This window comes from Microcebus murinus, chromosome 22 (genome assembly GCF_040939455.1).
Source record: "Microcebus murinus isolate Inina chromosome 22, M.murinus_Inina_mat1.0, whole genome shotgun sequence".
Classification (NCBI taxonomy): Eukaryota; Metazoa; Chordata; class Mammalia; order Primates; family Cheirogaleidae; genus Microcebus; species Microcebus murinus.
This window is the reverse complement of record NC_134125.1, coordinates 25,935,570-25,949,867: the sequence shown is the minus strand read 5'-3', so window position 1 is coordinate 25,949,867 and position 14,298 is coordinate 25,935,570. Positions and strand designations below refer to the sequence as shown.

The 14,298-nt window shown below is 55.2% G+C and overlaps 1 protein-coding gene across 4 annotated transcripts in view; it reads left to right on the top strand.

Annotated features, from left to right (window-relative positions):
* MED15 (mediator complex subunit 15) overlaps positions 1-14,298 on the top strand; it is a 68,581-nt gene that overhangs the window by 49,201 nt on the left and 5,082 nt on the right. For 3 of the 4 annotated variants that reach the window (XM_012776618.2, XM_012776617.2, XM_075996773.1), the window contains 2 exons: positions 1,500-1,616; positions 7,165-7,284. In XM_012776618.2, the coding sequence (XP_012632072.2) occupies positions 1,500-1,616; positions 7,165-7,284 (237 nt within the window). The remainder of the gene's footprint in view (positions 1-1,499; positions 1,617-7,164; positions 7,285-14,298) is intronic. The other variant, XM_012776620.2, reaches the window with a different exon arrangement.

The following is a 14,298-nucleotide window of genomic DNA, read 5'->3' as shown; positions in this document are numbered from 1 at the left end:
GCATGTCCTATTCTTCAAGCACTGGGACTCAGCTGGCCCCCCCCGACTGGTGGCAAAAGGGAGTGTGCATTCCAAGAGCCGTTTCTGTGCCCACCATGAGATGCCGCTGCCTCCTGGACAGCAGCTGTGGCTTCTGAGCAGTGTGGCTGATTCCAGCAGTGTCCGTGTGCACACTGTAAGGTCACAGGTGACTAGGTCAGTGGGCACTGCATACATTCTCACCACACGGCAGATGCACTGGCTCCACTGGGTGTCCATTGTGATTTGCCAACTGCTCAGTTATGTTCTTTGCAAGATCTTTTAACCCTGTCATTGCTGCATTTTTGACAGGAGTATTACTATAAAATACTGTTATTTTCAGTCTCATTGTGTGTCTCCGCACAAGGCAAATCCAGTCAGTGACATTGAAACAGTAGACAGGGTCTTGCTGCCAAGACAGAGATAGCTGCATCAAAGGGCCATTTGGATGTCTTTTTGGCTCACTTAGTTTTTGTGGCCTTTTGTTGTGTTTTTTTTTTTTTTTTGAGACAGAGTCTCATTTTGCCTGGGCTAGAGTGCCATGGCATCACCTAGCTCACAGCAATCTCAAACTCCTGGGCTCAAGCAATCCTTCTGCCTCAGCCTCCTGAGCAGCTGGGACTACAGGCACATGCCACCATGCCCAGCTAATTTTTTTCTATATATTTTTAGCTGTTCAAGTAATTTCTTTCTATTTTTAGTAGAGACGGGGTCTCACTCTTGCTCAGGCTGGTCTCGAACTCCTGAGCTCAAACGATCCACCTGCCTCGGCCTCCCAGAGTGCTAGGATTATAGGCATGAGCCACTGCGCCTGGCCAGCCTTTTGTATTTTTGATTAATTGAGTGGAGTGGGGCCAGGGGCCACTTCTGAGCCGAGGATCAGAGTGAACAGGAGGCAGGCGGATAGAGGCAGGCGGGAGGCTTGTGAGGAGCAGATACAGCCACTCACCTGGGACCCAGCACAGTGCCTGGCTTGTCCCTCTGGAGGCATCTCTACCCGCAGGTCCCTCAGTTGCCTGCTTCTCCTCCCTGGCTCTGTTCGCCTTTCTCCTCCCAAGTTCGCCTTTCTAGCCACGCCTGTGCGGTCCAGCCTGATTGCCTTCAAGGAGTCTGGGCTGAGTGGGGCTCTGGTGGCTCAGAGGATGAGGCATGTGCTCGGCTTTAGAAGTCATCTCTTTGCTTGTGATAACTGGTGGTGAGGGGTGTGTGTGTGGAGACATCCCAGTAGGAGGGCCACCCCATCTCTTGCTGCAGTTGGGGGAAGTGGGGTTCAGCAGTGCCAACTAAGAGCCAGGCGGACGTGGGACATTTCTGATGAGCTTGTGGGATGAGGGACAGCCAGTGAGGTGACATCATACTGTGTGAAGTCATGAAAATGCATCCCCATCTTAAGAAAGGTTCCATTTCCAAAGCTCCCACAGAGGTAGTGTGTGCTCTCTGCCCCAGGTGGCTCCAAATCACATTCTCTCTCATCCTTCAAGGTCCGAGCTCCACTGGTGGTGCAGCAGCCGCAGGTGCAGCCCCAGGTACAGCCGGTGCAGCCACAGACAGCTGTGCAGACAGCTCAGACTACCCAGATGGTGGCTCCTGGAGTCCAGGTGAGGGCCTTGGGAGCCAGGGCTTTTGTGTTCACCAGCAGGTGCGTGTCCACCTGTGTGTGGAGCGATACAACAAGAGTCCTGTTCGGATTAGGGGCCTAGCTGGTGGAGCACAGGGTTCCCCTCTCTCTTGCACCCCTCGGACTCCCTGGGGTCCTTGGGGTGCCCAGGTCTGCTCAGTTGTGTCTGGGACACTACCAGCTGTGTAGCGCATGTCGTTCCTACCTTTCCTCAAGCGTCCTTCATTATCCCTCCTCCCTAGCACTCTGAATGTCCCTGAGAACATGCGTCAGAGAGGAAAATGCCACGCTCTCGTCCTTACCTTAGCTTCCATTTGAGCATCTGAGTACAGAGCTGGCCGGGTGAAAGGCAGCTCTTTAGAAACTAGGAAGAGGATGGGGCAGGAGTGTGGAGGGAGGTGTCCTGGCGCCCACTCATGCTCAGGGCCTTCAGCACCATGTGGTGAGAAGTGTGATGCTCCCACATCACTGAGCCTGCTGTGCCCATGCTCTGTGTGTTGGGCGTCGCTGGGACACAGGATTACTCACCTTTCCTAGTATCTGGGGATTGGAGATCCCCAGTGGGTACTGGACACGTCTCTGATAGACCCACCTCACCCTTGTGCAGGGGACGAGGCGGGGAGACGTCCAGTCTGGGGCCTCAATTTTTCTTGTCTCTAGCACACGGTGGGAACACTGCTAATCCTGATTCGGGGGCGCTGGCTTTAGAGAGAGTAAAAATGTGCTGGTTGATGTGTTGAGACTGTGGCTGCATCCCAGCCCGCAGGGCACCCTGGTGGCGCTTTGCTGCCCTCATGAGACCAGCGGTGCTCCTGCCCTGCTGTTTTACTAAGAGCCTGTTGAGCAAGACGTCTGGGTCAGGCGTCATTTTGCGGTTGGGGGTGTGTGCTCAGTAACGTCCTTCCTGGTTCTTCAACCTCCCTGGGAAGCTGCTTGGGGAGAAACATGCCGACAGAGGGAATCCGAGGTTTTTGGCAGAACTGGGCTGACCTAGCAGTCTCCCTTGTCACAGCACCAAGCAACCTGGGCCCAGGGTCTCATGTCACCTGCTTGGTCAGATGTGGCCTGTGCCAAACACACCACAGACCTCATGCTTGGGGGAGGCCAACTACCCTGTGTGATGAGATTGGAGTCTGTCCCTGCGACTGTCCTGTGTATCTCGGCGTGTCCTTGGGCCTCCTGGGCGGGGGGCCCTCCTCTTGGTCTCTTGTGCAGAGAAGGACATGGCATGTATTCAGCGCTGTTCAGTGGCGGCACATGGTGACTGCCCAGCTGTGGAAGCTGCTGCCATTGCCTATTTGTGACCTTCCCTTCCCAATCCCAGGACCATACTTCGTGGAAACTTCTGCACCTCAGGTTTGGCCTCCCAGCAAAGTGAGAACTTCCTTTTTTTCATCGCATTTCTTGGTGTTTGGAAAGCGAGCGGCCATAGAAGAGTTGATGTGTCTAGGCGGTGAGGGCCTGATCTACTGATCTGTTCTCAGGCTTCTAGTACAAGGAATCTGCCTTAGCTTCACTGGCATCTCATGACCTTCCAGAAGCAGGAGCCCAGCTGTGCACTTGGTTCCCCACACCGAGCCTATGCGCTTCCCAGTGCTTCCTCGACCCCTTGCTCTGGGTGGAGGTCCCCATCTGGTTGGCGTGGGTGTGTTGCCATGGGCAGCCAGCTCCAGAATTAACATTCTTTCTGTCCCAGTGGAGCGCGGAGCATCCATGGCAAGCAGAGCTAACGTGGGCCCCAGACTTTTCAGGTGGGGACTCAGGAAAGGCTGCGGGATTCTCTGGGAGCTGGGGTGCAAGGGGCGTGCTTGCGCCGCAGCTGATTGCAGGGCAGGATCGGCACTGGAAGGAGCATTGTCCACTGGCCTGCAGCTCCGTGGTTGCTGTGTGGCGGGCTTCCCAAGTGCTGGCGGCAGAAGAGCCTTGTGGGTTCTTGAACCCCCGAGTGTGGTGCGCGTCTGGGTGAGCTCGTCCAGCCGCAGCACCTCCGCATTCAGTGCCTTGTGTCCTGTTGGTTTTCTCTCCACGCGCTCTTGTACCTGCTGACAGTCTCGTAGAGGCTGGTTGGCTGACCTCACTGCAGTGTTTGCAAGAGCACAGTCCCTGGGGTGTGGCCAAGTGGCTTAGGTGCAACAAGCCCTCCTGAGGGGCATGTTTGGCCTGCCTTTGGTTGGCACAGTGGACCAGGAGAGGCTACGGTACTCTGGTCCCTAAACTTTTAAAGATGTGCGGTAACTGTAGGAGATGGAAAGTGGGGAGAAATAGAGGAGAAACACTGCAGTGAGTGAGAGACAGATTGGTGTCCCTTCTGCAGGGGTCCTCAAACTTTTTAAACAAGGGGCCAGTTCACTGTCCCTCAGACCATTGGAGAGTGCGGCGCACATTCCACACAAGCGCACTGTGGGCTTGGGACGAGTTGGGTGCTAAGCAGGACAGGCAGCGGCGGCAAAAACACCTGGCAGGCCAGATAAATGTCCATGTGGCCTGCGGGCTGTGGTTTGAGGACCCTGCCCTTCTGATTCCCACTTAGTTGAGGTCACGCTGTCCATGGGTTTTATATGCAGTGTCTTCCACATTAGCATAGGGTGAAATGTTCTGCTGAATTAGGACGCCTGGTCGACATCATTTTCAGTGTGATATTCCTCTATGAATATCTCCTGATATCCTTAATTGCCATCTTGTTCTTGGATCTTGAGGTTATTTCCAGTTTTTTGCTATTACCAATAGTGCATTTCTTGATACATGGCTGAATTCTAGATTGTATCTGAAGCTTTTCAGAAATGAGTCACTGGGTTGCTTTGAAGGCCCCCAAATCCTATCAGCCAGTCATCTAACCAGTTGCCCAGAAATGCAGACTGGATCTCCCTGTGTGGTGCTCACACCTTTGCTGTTGGGGTGCGGTGGTGACCACGTGTTGCAGCTCTGTGTATGTGAGCTGCCACACACCAACAGAACAGGCCTCCGGTCCCACGAAGGAAGCACTGGGATGGGGGCCCAAATGGGCAGCCCTCCATTCCTCATCTTTCAAGCCTGCCCTCCCAGAGCCTAAGACAGGTGCCCCTCTGAAGTGGCCAGGCCCTCAGCCTGGGATTGAGTATTCTAGAAAGATCACTCAGCCTTGTGCTGCGGTATGCCTGGTTCTCTTTTATCTGATGTTACTTGTGTAGCCGAGGAGGGTGATGTCACCCACAGGGGAATTCACTGGGACACAGCAGACCTCTCTTTCTCCCCATAAAACCAGCATGGAGTGTGTCTCTATGTTTTAACAGTCTCCATGCTTTTGTCTTTTGACTTTCTTTTAGTAATGAAAACTTAACTGTAATTTACAAGTTACAAAGAATTGTCACTGGGTTCAGTGGCTCACACCTGTAATCCTAGCACTCTTGGGGAGGCCAAGGCAGGAGGATCGCTTGAGCTCAGGAGTTCAAGACCAGCCAGCCTGAGCAAGAGCAAGACCCCATCTCTACTAAAAATAGAAAAATTAGCCAGCATCATGGCGTGCACCTGTAGACCCTGCTACTCACTCGGGAGGCTGAGTGAGAAAAAGCAGATCACTTGAGCCCGGGAGTTTGAGGTTGCTGTGAGCTATAATGATGCCACAGCATTATAGCCTGGGCAACAGAGTGAGACTCTATCTCAAAAAAACCAAACCAAAACAAAGAATTTTCATCCAAGATAGACTTGCATTGTGGACATGCGCATGGCATGCTGTAGCTTGGCTGCTGTCCAGTAGAGCTTTGGTGGGCCTGAGGACCCTATCTCCTGGGCCCTGCACTGTGGGTGCAGCAGGGAGGGTCTAGCCTGGGGGAGGGGGTTAAATTCCTTTCCAGGTAGATGTGTGTTGGGAAGCATTGAAATGCACTCACCGGACTCGGCACTGGTTAGCAGGTACCTGGCGCATCCGATCTATGACTGGTGTTTTCATTGGCATTTATGCTTAAAAGAAATTGAGCTTTCTTCATCAGGAGTTCTTAGTTATACAGAAACCAGTCAGCAGCAGATTAGATTTAAGCTTTTCATTCGTTATTATTTTTTTCCTGGAAAACGTTTGTACTTCTCGTACCACCTGACTAACTTCCAGGCCTTTTTCTGTCCTGAAGGAGCATGATTGAGCTGCCACTGCAGTCTCAGATGGGCTCCTCTGAGTGCAGTGGCTGGTTGTCAATGGAGTCTTGTCCCCTCCTGCCACCCCCCAGTTCTGCCAAGAGCTGGGCCCAGAGAGGAGCATTGCTTTCAGCCCCTCCCTCAGTGCAGGCAGGGGCCCTCCTGGGGAGGCTCCTCTCCTGGGCCCGGAGTACACCCTGAGCCCTCACTCACCCCTGATCCATGTCCCCCTTTGTGTCTGACAACAGGTTGGTGGGTGGTGGGCTCTTCAGGACTGGGCCTATGTTTTGGCAGACACCATGGGGATTGCTTCCTTATCCCCTCTCCTAGGAAGTACTGTTGCTCTGGCTGCAGGAGCGAGTGAGGTTCTTGCTGGCATCTCCTGTGCCATCTCACCCCTAGCTTGCCCTGTCTGCTTATGTGCCTGTGGCTGTGAGCACAGCCGTGCGGCTCAGCATGTTTGTGCGTGTGAGGCAAAAGTCTCGCTGCAGCTGCTCTCCTGCTGGAGCCTTGTCCCCAGTGTACCTCGCTGCCTGTGCTGAAGCCCGGCTCAGCCTCCCCGAGTGAGCTCTGTTTTTCCATGGATCAGTCCCGCTTCCTTTCTGAACCTGGCTGTGTCTATTCTTGTTTGTAACTCTTCTGAGCACATGCAGGCCCTGTTCTCTAGAGACCGGGCTAAGGCTCTACCCCCCAACTCAGGTGCCTGGGCCCAAATCCACCACAGCACACAGCCTGCCTTGCTGGGAGGAGGCCTGCCAGATGGAGTCCCAAGCTTCTCTTGCCCACCTTCCCTCATTTTTATAGTTATGAATGAAAACCGAAAAAAAGAAAGAAGAAAGGAAACCAGTTCCTTGGTGGATACTAGGAGCAGCAGCCTCAGAGAGGCTGGGGGAGATGAGGATGGTTTGGGATCTGGCCCTGGGAGGTGTGTGGCTGTGTGCTGCTGAGAGTGAGGGGCGCTGTGAGCGGCTTACCCGACCTCATCCTCTGTCTCAGTGACTGGCCACTCTACTTGTAGCTTTGATAGGACGTGTTCTTTTGAGTCCTCTGGAGCCTGGTCTCCCAGAAACACCACCCCTGGCCCTTGAGGTCTGGCCCTGACGGCTCTGTGGGCTGAGGGATTCTGGTTGTCAGCAGGTTAGAGGTCTGCTCAGGACAACCGATGAAGGAGTGAGGCCAGTAGAATAGAAAGGTCTGGAAGCAGCATGCCTGGTGACTTCCAGATTCCTAGTGCTGCATGGGCCTGGCAGTGCCGTGGGCTTGAACATGTCAGCGAACCCCGCCTCCCAGGCTGCCCCGAGCTGCTCGAGGGCCTCTCACGCTGGCGTCCCTTGTCACGGAGGCTGCATACACCCTCTCCACCTGCCTGTGCTCTGCATTTCTGTGTTGCAATCACCTTGTCTGTTGTCCCTCTGTCCTCAAAGATGATGACGGAAGCCTTGGCCCAAGGTGGGATGCACATAAGAGCCCGGTTCCCGCCTACCACCGCTGTGTCCGCCGTCCTGTCGAGTTCCATCCCTGTGGGCGGACTGCCCACCGCACAGGTATTCATGGGGCAGTGCACAGGGCGTGGCTGGAAGCTCAGGGCGTCCTCTGAGCGCCTTTATAAAGCCTGTTGTCATCAGTGATTTCCCTCGTGGTGGCTTTCAGAGTGCCCAGCCAAGTGTCACTTTTTTTTAATGAGGCCAAGGCCAGGTTGTGTTTCTCAAGGGGATGTGGATAAATATCTGTTTTTTTTGTTTTTTTTTGTTTTTTTGGTTTTTTTTGAGACAGAGTCTCACTTTTTGTTGCCCAGGCTAGAGTGAGTGCTGTGGTGTCAGTCTAACTCACAGCAACCTCAAACTCCTGGGCTCAAGCGATTCTCCTACCTCAGCCTCCCGAGTAGCTGGGACTACAGGCATGCGCCACCATGCCCGGCTAATTTTTTGTATATATACTTTTAGTTGGTCAATTAATTTCTTTCTATTTTTTTTTTAGTAGAGACGGGGTCTCGCTCAGGCTGGTTTCGAACTCCCGATCTCGAGCAATCCGCCCGCCTCGGCCTCCCAGAGTGCTAGGATTACAGGCGTGAGCCACCGAGCCCGGCTTGGGTTTTATTTTTGTTTTTTTTTTTAAGTTTAAAATAGTTATGCTGCCGGACACAGTGGCTGATGCCTGTAATCCCAGCACTTTGAGAGGGTGAGGCGGGAGGATCGCTTGAGCCCAGGAGTTTGAGGCTGCAGTGAGCTATGATGATGCCACAGCACTTCAGCCAGGGGAACAGAGCAAGACCTTGTCTCTGTTAAAAAAAATAGTAATAATAGTGGCTGGGCGCAGTGGCTCATGCCTGTAATCCTAGCACTCTGGAGGCTGGGGCGGGAGGATTACTCAAGATCAGGAGTTCAAGACCAACCTGAGTAAGGACAAGACCCCATCTACTAAATTGGCCGGGCATGGTGGCGCATGCCTGTAGTCCCAGCAGCTACTCACAAGGCTGAGGCAGGAGGATTGCTCGAGCCCAGGAGTTTGAGGTTGCTGTAAGCTAGGCTGACGCCACGGCAATCTATCCCGGGCAACAGAGCAAGACTCTTGTCTCAAAAAAAAAAAAAAATAGTAATAATAATTATGCTGCTGTCATTTTTGTGGTAAAATAAAGCAGAAGCCAAGCAAATAGTTTTGCTTTGTAGGGCTGTGCTAACAGTGTAGCCACTAGTCATATGTGGCTCTCTACGTTTAAATTGACTAAAATTAAATAAAACCAAAAATCCAGCTCTTTTGTTGCACGTTATGTTTCAAGCGCTCATTTCCCACATGGAAGCGGTGACTGCCGTGGTGCCGGACATCACAGACTGCAGAATGTGGCCATCGCGGCCGACAGTGGTGTTGGGCTGGGCCGTGCCTGTGTATTGTGTGGTGTGGAGTTTACCACACACCTTCCCTCTAGGTGGACGTGGACCCTATGCTTTCTGGGGATATGGATTCCTGGCTTTCTGTTATTATGTGAAATTTGGAATTATTCCCTGGTGTGTTCATTTATTTAACAAATAGTTACCATATTCTATGTGCCAAGTACCATTCTAACATTTGCAAAATAAAATGGTGTTAAAGCTACCTATTTATATGGGCTTTCCATTTTTGTGGGTTTGTTGTGAAAACTTCAAATTTACTAAAAGACCTTTACAATTCATTTTCTGTCGTGGAGGACACCCATCTCCAGTCCCAGCAGACAGTAGGGTGTGTGTGCAGGCGCTGCCATCGCTGCCTGTCCACACCCCGACCTGTGTGCTGTGTGGTGGCGCCTTTGTGCGGAGGAGGAAGCGGAGGCCGAGTCGGGACGGCCCCGGTCCACCAGCCCCACCTTGTGCCACACTGCCACACACACGCTTAAAGGGGGCCGCACCCTCCTGCAGGTGAGGCATTGCCACGTGGCGACATGCTCAGTGTTTGCGCCCCCTGCATTCCAACCCCTGGGGTCACCTCATGTAGGCCGTTTATACAGTTTGTCACTCACTAGAACTTGAGTTCTTTGTCATTGACCTCCCTTCTGGTAGTCGTTGGGCTATGGGAGGGGAGAGGGGCTGGAATATACTGATAAAAAGCCAGGGTAGACAGAGCCAGGGAGCAGTTCCCATGGCCCGGAGGCTGCTCAGGGGCTGCTGGTGGGTATCTCCTCGCCCAGGCCCTTTGGCGCCCAGCTCCGTGAGGGGGACTGCTTATTCTCCTTTTCCACAGCCTCTGGCTCCGTGTCCACTGGGTTCAGTCAGGTTGGGCTGTTGTATGTGGGGGAATGACTTTAGCAGCAGCAAGTAGGACTGATTTTTATAAAAACAAAACGTCCCCAACATTTTGAGTGTGTGATACATGCCAGGCCTCAAGCTGAGTTCTTTGTGTGCAGAATTTCTTTGGCCTGCAGCAGGTCATAGTTTCACCCTTTCACAGGCTGAGAGTGCCCCAGAGAGCCGCCACGTTTAGGATTGAGGGCTCAATTGATTGAAACCCTTGCACTTTGGACTCTCAGCAGCATTCTTGTAGAAACCCCTCCAGTCCCCTCTTCCAGCTGGGCTGACGACTGACCGTGTTCCTCATCCTGGTTTACGGGGACTCCTGCACTCCTGGGTGGGTTCCCTGGCCCCCGAAAGTGCCAGGCTCTGTCCTGGGCCTTGTCTTGCCATGCTGGTGTGGGATTCCCACTCTCCCCATGCCTAGCTGCTGGCCTTTTCCACCAGGACTTCCCACAGGCACCCCTCCCTCCCTCTCACGCACCCCCAAACCACTCCCTCCCTCCTGGCCTTCCTGTCCCCTCCACATCAAGTCTGTCCTGAGTTTTGCCAATCAGGTAGGTCTTACTGCCTGCAGTAGCTCCCAGCCCCCATAGGCAAGGAAGTTAGATGAAGGGGAGGGGAGAAAGAGAGAGAAAAACGATGAAGCCAAAATAAAGTTAGTGCCTGAAATAAACGTCACAGAGAATTCTGGTTCATCCTCACTGCCTTGTGCGGGGCGAGTGATGGAGCCATCTCAGGAAGATGCCAGCTAACTGCTCAGGCTTACTCGCCAGGTTCCACCCGGTAGCACTGGCAGCGAGGACAGATGTAGCAGCATTTAGGAAATACTGCTCATCCCAGCAGTAAAGTAAAGCCACAGGATTTTTGGAAAGAGGAAGGCAGGCACAGAACTGGGCAAGACTCGTTAAAGCAGACTCATTCTTGCTGGCTGAGCGGAAGGAGACCCTTAAAATACTTAGGGAGAAAAGCCCATGGAGAGAAAGCCCGGAGGGGGCAACTCCCCACTGCTGGGGTGGTGTCTCTGCAGCTCTAGTGCCGGCTTTGCCCACGGGAGCCTTCTTCCCCCAGCCCTCCAGGACGGGCCTGGAACACCAGGCTCCCCAGCCTCCCCAGCCTCCTGCACACCTGGCCATGCTCTAACCCTAGGGACAGAGGCCCCCATGGCCCCACACACCATGTCCATCCACCTGGCCACATGCGCTGCTCCTAGAGGTGGTGTGCAGCCGCCTTTGTGTTGGTGTCCTTCTAATCCAGTCCCCTGTGGGAAAAGAGAGGGGGCAAATTTACGCTGCCTGTCGCTTTTGCTCTTTCCTTGTGACAACAAATTGAGTCCAAGAGAGCAGGCAGAGCAGAAAGTCGGCGTATGAGTGTCCGTGGGCTCTTCCTGAGATGGGCTTTCTTGGTTCTCAGCTTCCCTCCTAGCCTTGTCACTGCCCTAGTGGCCTTTGGTGATGTCTTTGTGTTAACGTATGATGGGGACGCCTCACGGACCCAGTCTGCCACGTCCAAGCAGGATTCTGTGTCAGGCCCAGCACAGGGGTCCAGGAGGTTACCCGGGTTCCTCTCCCAGCACTCCCTTGACGGGCACGCGTGGGCAGCACTGTGATGGGGCCACACTCCACTGTGCCATGCAGAGTGCCTGCAGGGGACCCGAATGCGGCTGGGAGCAAGGGGCGGGCAGTTCCTGGTGTGCCAGGCAGGGGTGGGCGGTACTATCAGCCTTGCCTAGGCTTCTCTGTGGGACGAGCCGCCTCCACCAGCCTTTCTGCTCCTTTCTGCCCTCCTGCCTCCTGTCCTCCCCACTCTCTGCATCTGCCTACCTTCTGATGCTGCTGCTCTGGGCGCCATGGGAGGTTCTTTCTGGTTTCACTGGCCACCTCACTAGGCCAGTTCAGTCTTTGGGGGCTGCTCCCATCCCAGGTGTGTCTGAGACAACTTGGGATTTGGGACTTGGACTGCCTACGCTGACCCCAAAGGAATGTCCAGGGCCTGGTTTCCTGCACTTGGAAATGAAAGGGCACCGTTGTTCGGTTTTCTTCTTGCTAGAAATCTCTCCCCAGCCTCCTGTCCTCTGGGCTCTGCTGGCCACCGGCTGCCTTGGCCTGGGGCAGCTGAAAGGCTGAGATAACCCACATGCTGGGTGGACCTTGAGGGCCCCATGAGCACAGCCACTGCAGGGGCCAAAGTGGGGTGCTGAGCTTCCTCGGGTCCAGAAGGGGGCCTGGCTCTGAGGGGGCCCCTTGTGAGCAGGCTGGTGTGCCTGCTAGGGGCCCAGGCAGCTGGGGCCCAGGCCCTGCCCTGGAGGGAGTGTGAGAGGAAGCTTCCAGGCCATGTCAGGATGAGAAGAGAAGCACGACACTTGGGAGCTGGGCTCCTGGGTGCACCTAGGACAGGCAGGGCAGGTCGCAGTGGGGACTTGCTGTTTGGAAGGGTTGGAGAAGACTCATGGAGAGGAGCTGCACCCAGCACGCTGCAGGTGTTTCCTACAAAGAGGGCCACTGGCGGAAAGGGCCTCCCTGGGACAGGCCAGGAGGCTCTAATCCTCCCCAAGAAAGCAACACCTTGGGGGGCCTAGGTGCTCTGCCCTGCAGAGGCTGCCTGGCTACTCTCCTTGCTGTGCCCCAGAACCGCTGCCTCGTGCCCAAGAGCATCTCCACAGAGTGCAGAGGCTGTGGACAGCCTGTGCCTGTTTCCCTGTGGTCTGAGTGCTGAGGGCTTTTTAACATTTGGCTCAGAGAATGGACTGTGCAGCGGCCTTCCCCACTGTGGCAGCCTGCACCTAGCCCTGCCACCCTGTGGGTCCCTCACTGCTCTCAGAGAAGTCCTGGGCTCTAGGCTGCAGGCGGGAGCTGGCCATCTCCAGGACGAGCTCTGCTCAGGCAGAGGTTGAGCACCTCCTGGGGCAGGTGGGGGCTGGGCCCAGGCCGATAGGGAGAGGCCAGGTGTGAGGAGTGTTGACCTTCGGGCAGGAAGAGGGTGAGCTCGAGGCAGCTTCTGGGCTGCAGGTGGAGGGTGGCAGTAGATCAGGGTATGAGTCAGGGAAGAGAGAGTGAGAGCGGGGGCTCTTGGGCACAGGAGGGCAGGGCTTTAGGAGGGAACCCACCACAGGGAGGGCCATGCCCAACAGGGCTGGGCTGGGCACAGAGTCCCAAGGAGCCTTAGCCTCCCTGTCCTTGGCACTGTCTGTGGTCTCTACGTGAAACTTTCTGGTCCTGGGATTTAGTTAGTGCTGGGGCTGATTCTGGAACATGCTTTCTGGTGTATAGGACCTGCCACTGGCCCTGGCCCCACAGGACTCACGGTGCATCAGCAGCGTGAATGCATGGGTCTGCATGGGAGAAGCCTGTGCTCTCCTGCAGCTCAGCAGTTTGCAAACACAGTCACAGCAGTCCCCATTTCTGGCCTTGCTGACATCAGCGTAATTCGCCTGGCACCATTTTACTCCATGTGGCAGAGACCAGGCCTGGCAGCCAAGGCCTGAGCTCCATGCTCTTGCACCTCTTCTCCCTGGTGGGAGTGCTTTGGTCACAGTGATGGGAACAGCCCATGGACATCCCACTGGGCCAGCGGCTTTGAGATAGGGCCTCTGACCCCGCTGTGCTGGAAGCGCCATGCTGTGGCTGGTGCCCTGTGCCTTGGTGCCCTCATCCCCCCAGAGCGTGTAGCCCTGGGAGCAGCCTGCACCCAGCATCCCGAGCAGCCGTGTTGGGCACACCCAGTGGGAGCAGGCAGGAGGGACGGCATTTCACTCCAGGAGCTTGCTCCAGGTGGTGCTGAGGGAACGGCCATGCCCTCCCCTGCCTGGTAGGGTACTGGTGGAGACGGCAAGTGTCCTGTCTCCTTGGTGGGGTCTGAGCCTGGTCCCCAGTTCAAGGAGCTGAGAAAGCAGCAACCGAGGGCAGTCCTAGCCCAGAGCCCCCAGCTATGGCAGAGGTGGGGGCTGCAGGAGCTGTGGCTCCAGATGGGCAGCGGTCAGTCTGCAGAACTGGACAGTCTAGGAGCCGGGAAAGGGTGTGGACTGGGCTCCCAGGAAGCAGGTTGTGCAGGGGTTCAACTAGAGTGTGGGAGATGCCACTGCGGACCCTTGAGGACCTCTAAGGCTAGCAAGGCCTTTAGGGTGGCCCCAGTTTGGTGAGGGTCCAGGCCTTCATGGTGTCACCACAGCACTGGGGGAGGCAGTCCTCTCTGCTAGGATCCTTTTTGGGGGGCCAGGCACCCTGGGCCAGCCAGGCAGCTGTCCTCCCTGTTCAGAGCTGCCACCTTATGCTTCTCCCCTGGAAAGTGTGGGTGTTTCACACATCCTTGTCCTTGATGTTTGGGCGATTTGTGCTGGTTTCATCCTTTGGAGTTCACTATCCCTGGTGTGGACAATGGTGCAGTTGACCCCACTGTGTCATCCTCTACCTGACAACTGGGGAGCAGAGAGCAGCCCCACTCTACAGACAAGACGAGGCCTCTGCAGATTCAGGGTGCACACACCCAGCTGTGTGTAAAACCAGGCCTTGAGCCCAGTGTCGCTGGTGCCGACAAGGGCCAACACCAGTGCCAGTGTGGGTGTGCATGTCGCTCCTTGGGCCACCTCGCTCCAGTTAAGGAGGTCCAGGTGGGACACAGTGTGAGACCAGCCCTGCAGCTGGTCAGGTGCGGCCAGGCCACCTACATATGTCGGAACTAACAGATGGCCTGGGCTGTTGGGCTTGTCCTTGGTGTAGTCAGCCTAGGGGGCTGTGGGGCTGGTGGAAGTGTATGGGAAGACAGTCCCACCAGTCAGCAGAGCAGGGTCCTTACTGACCCGCA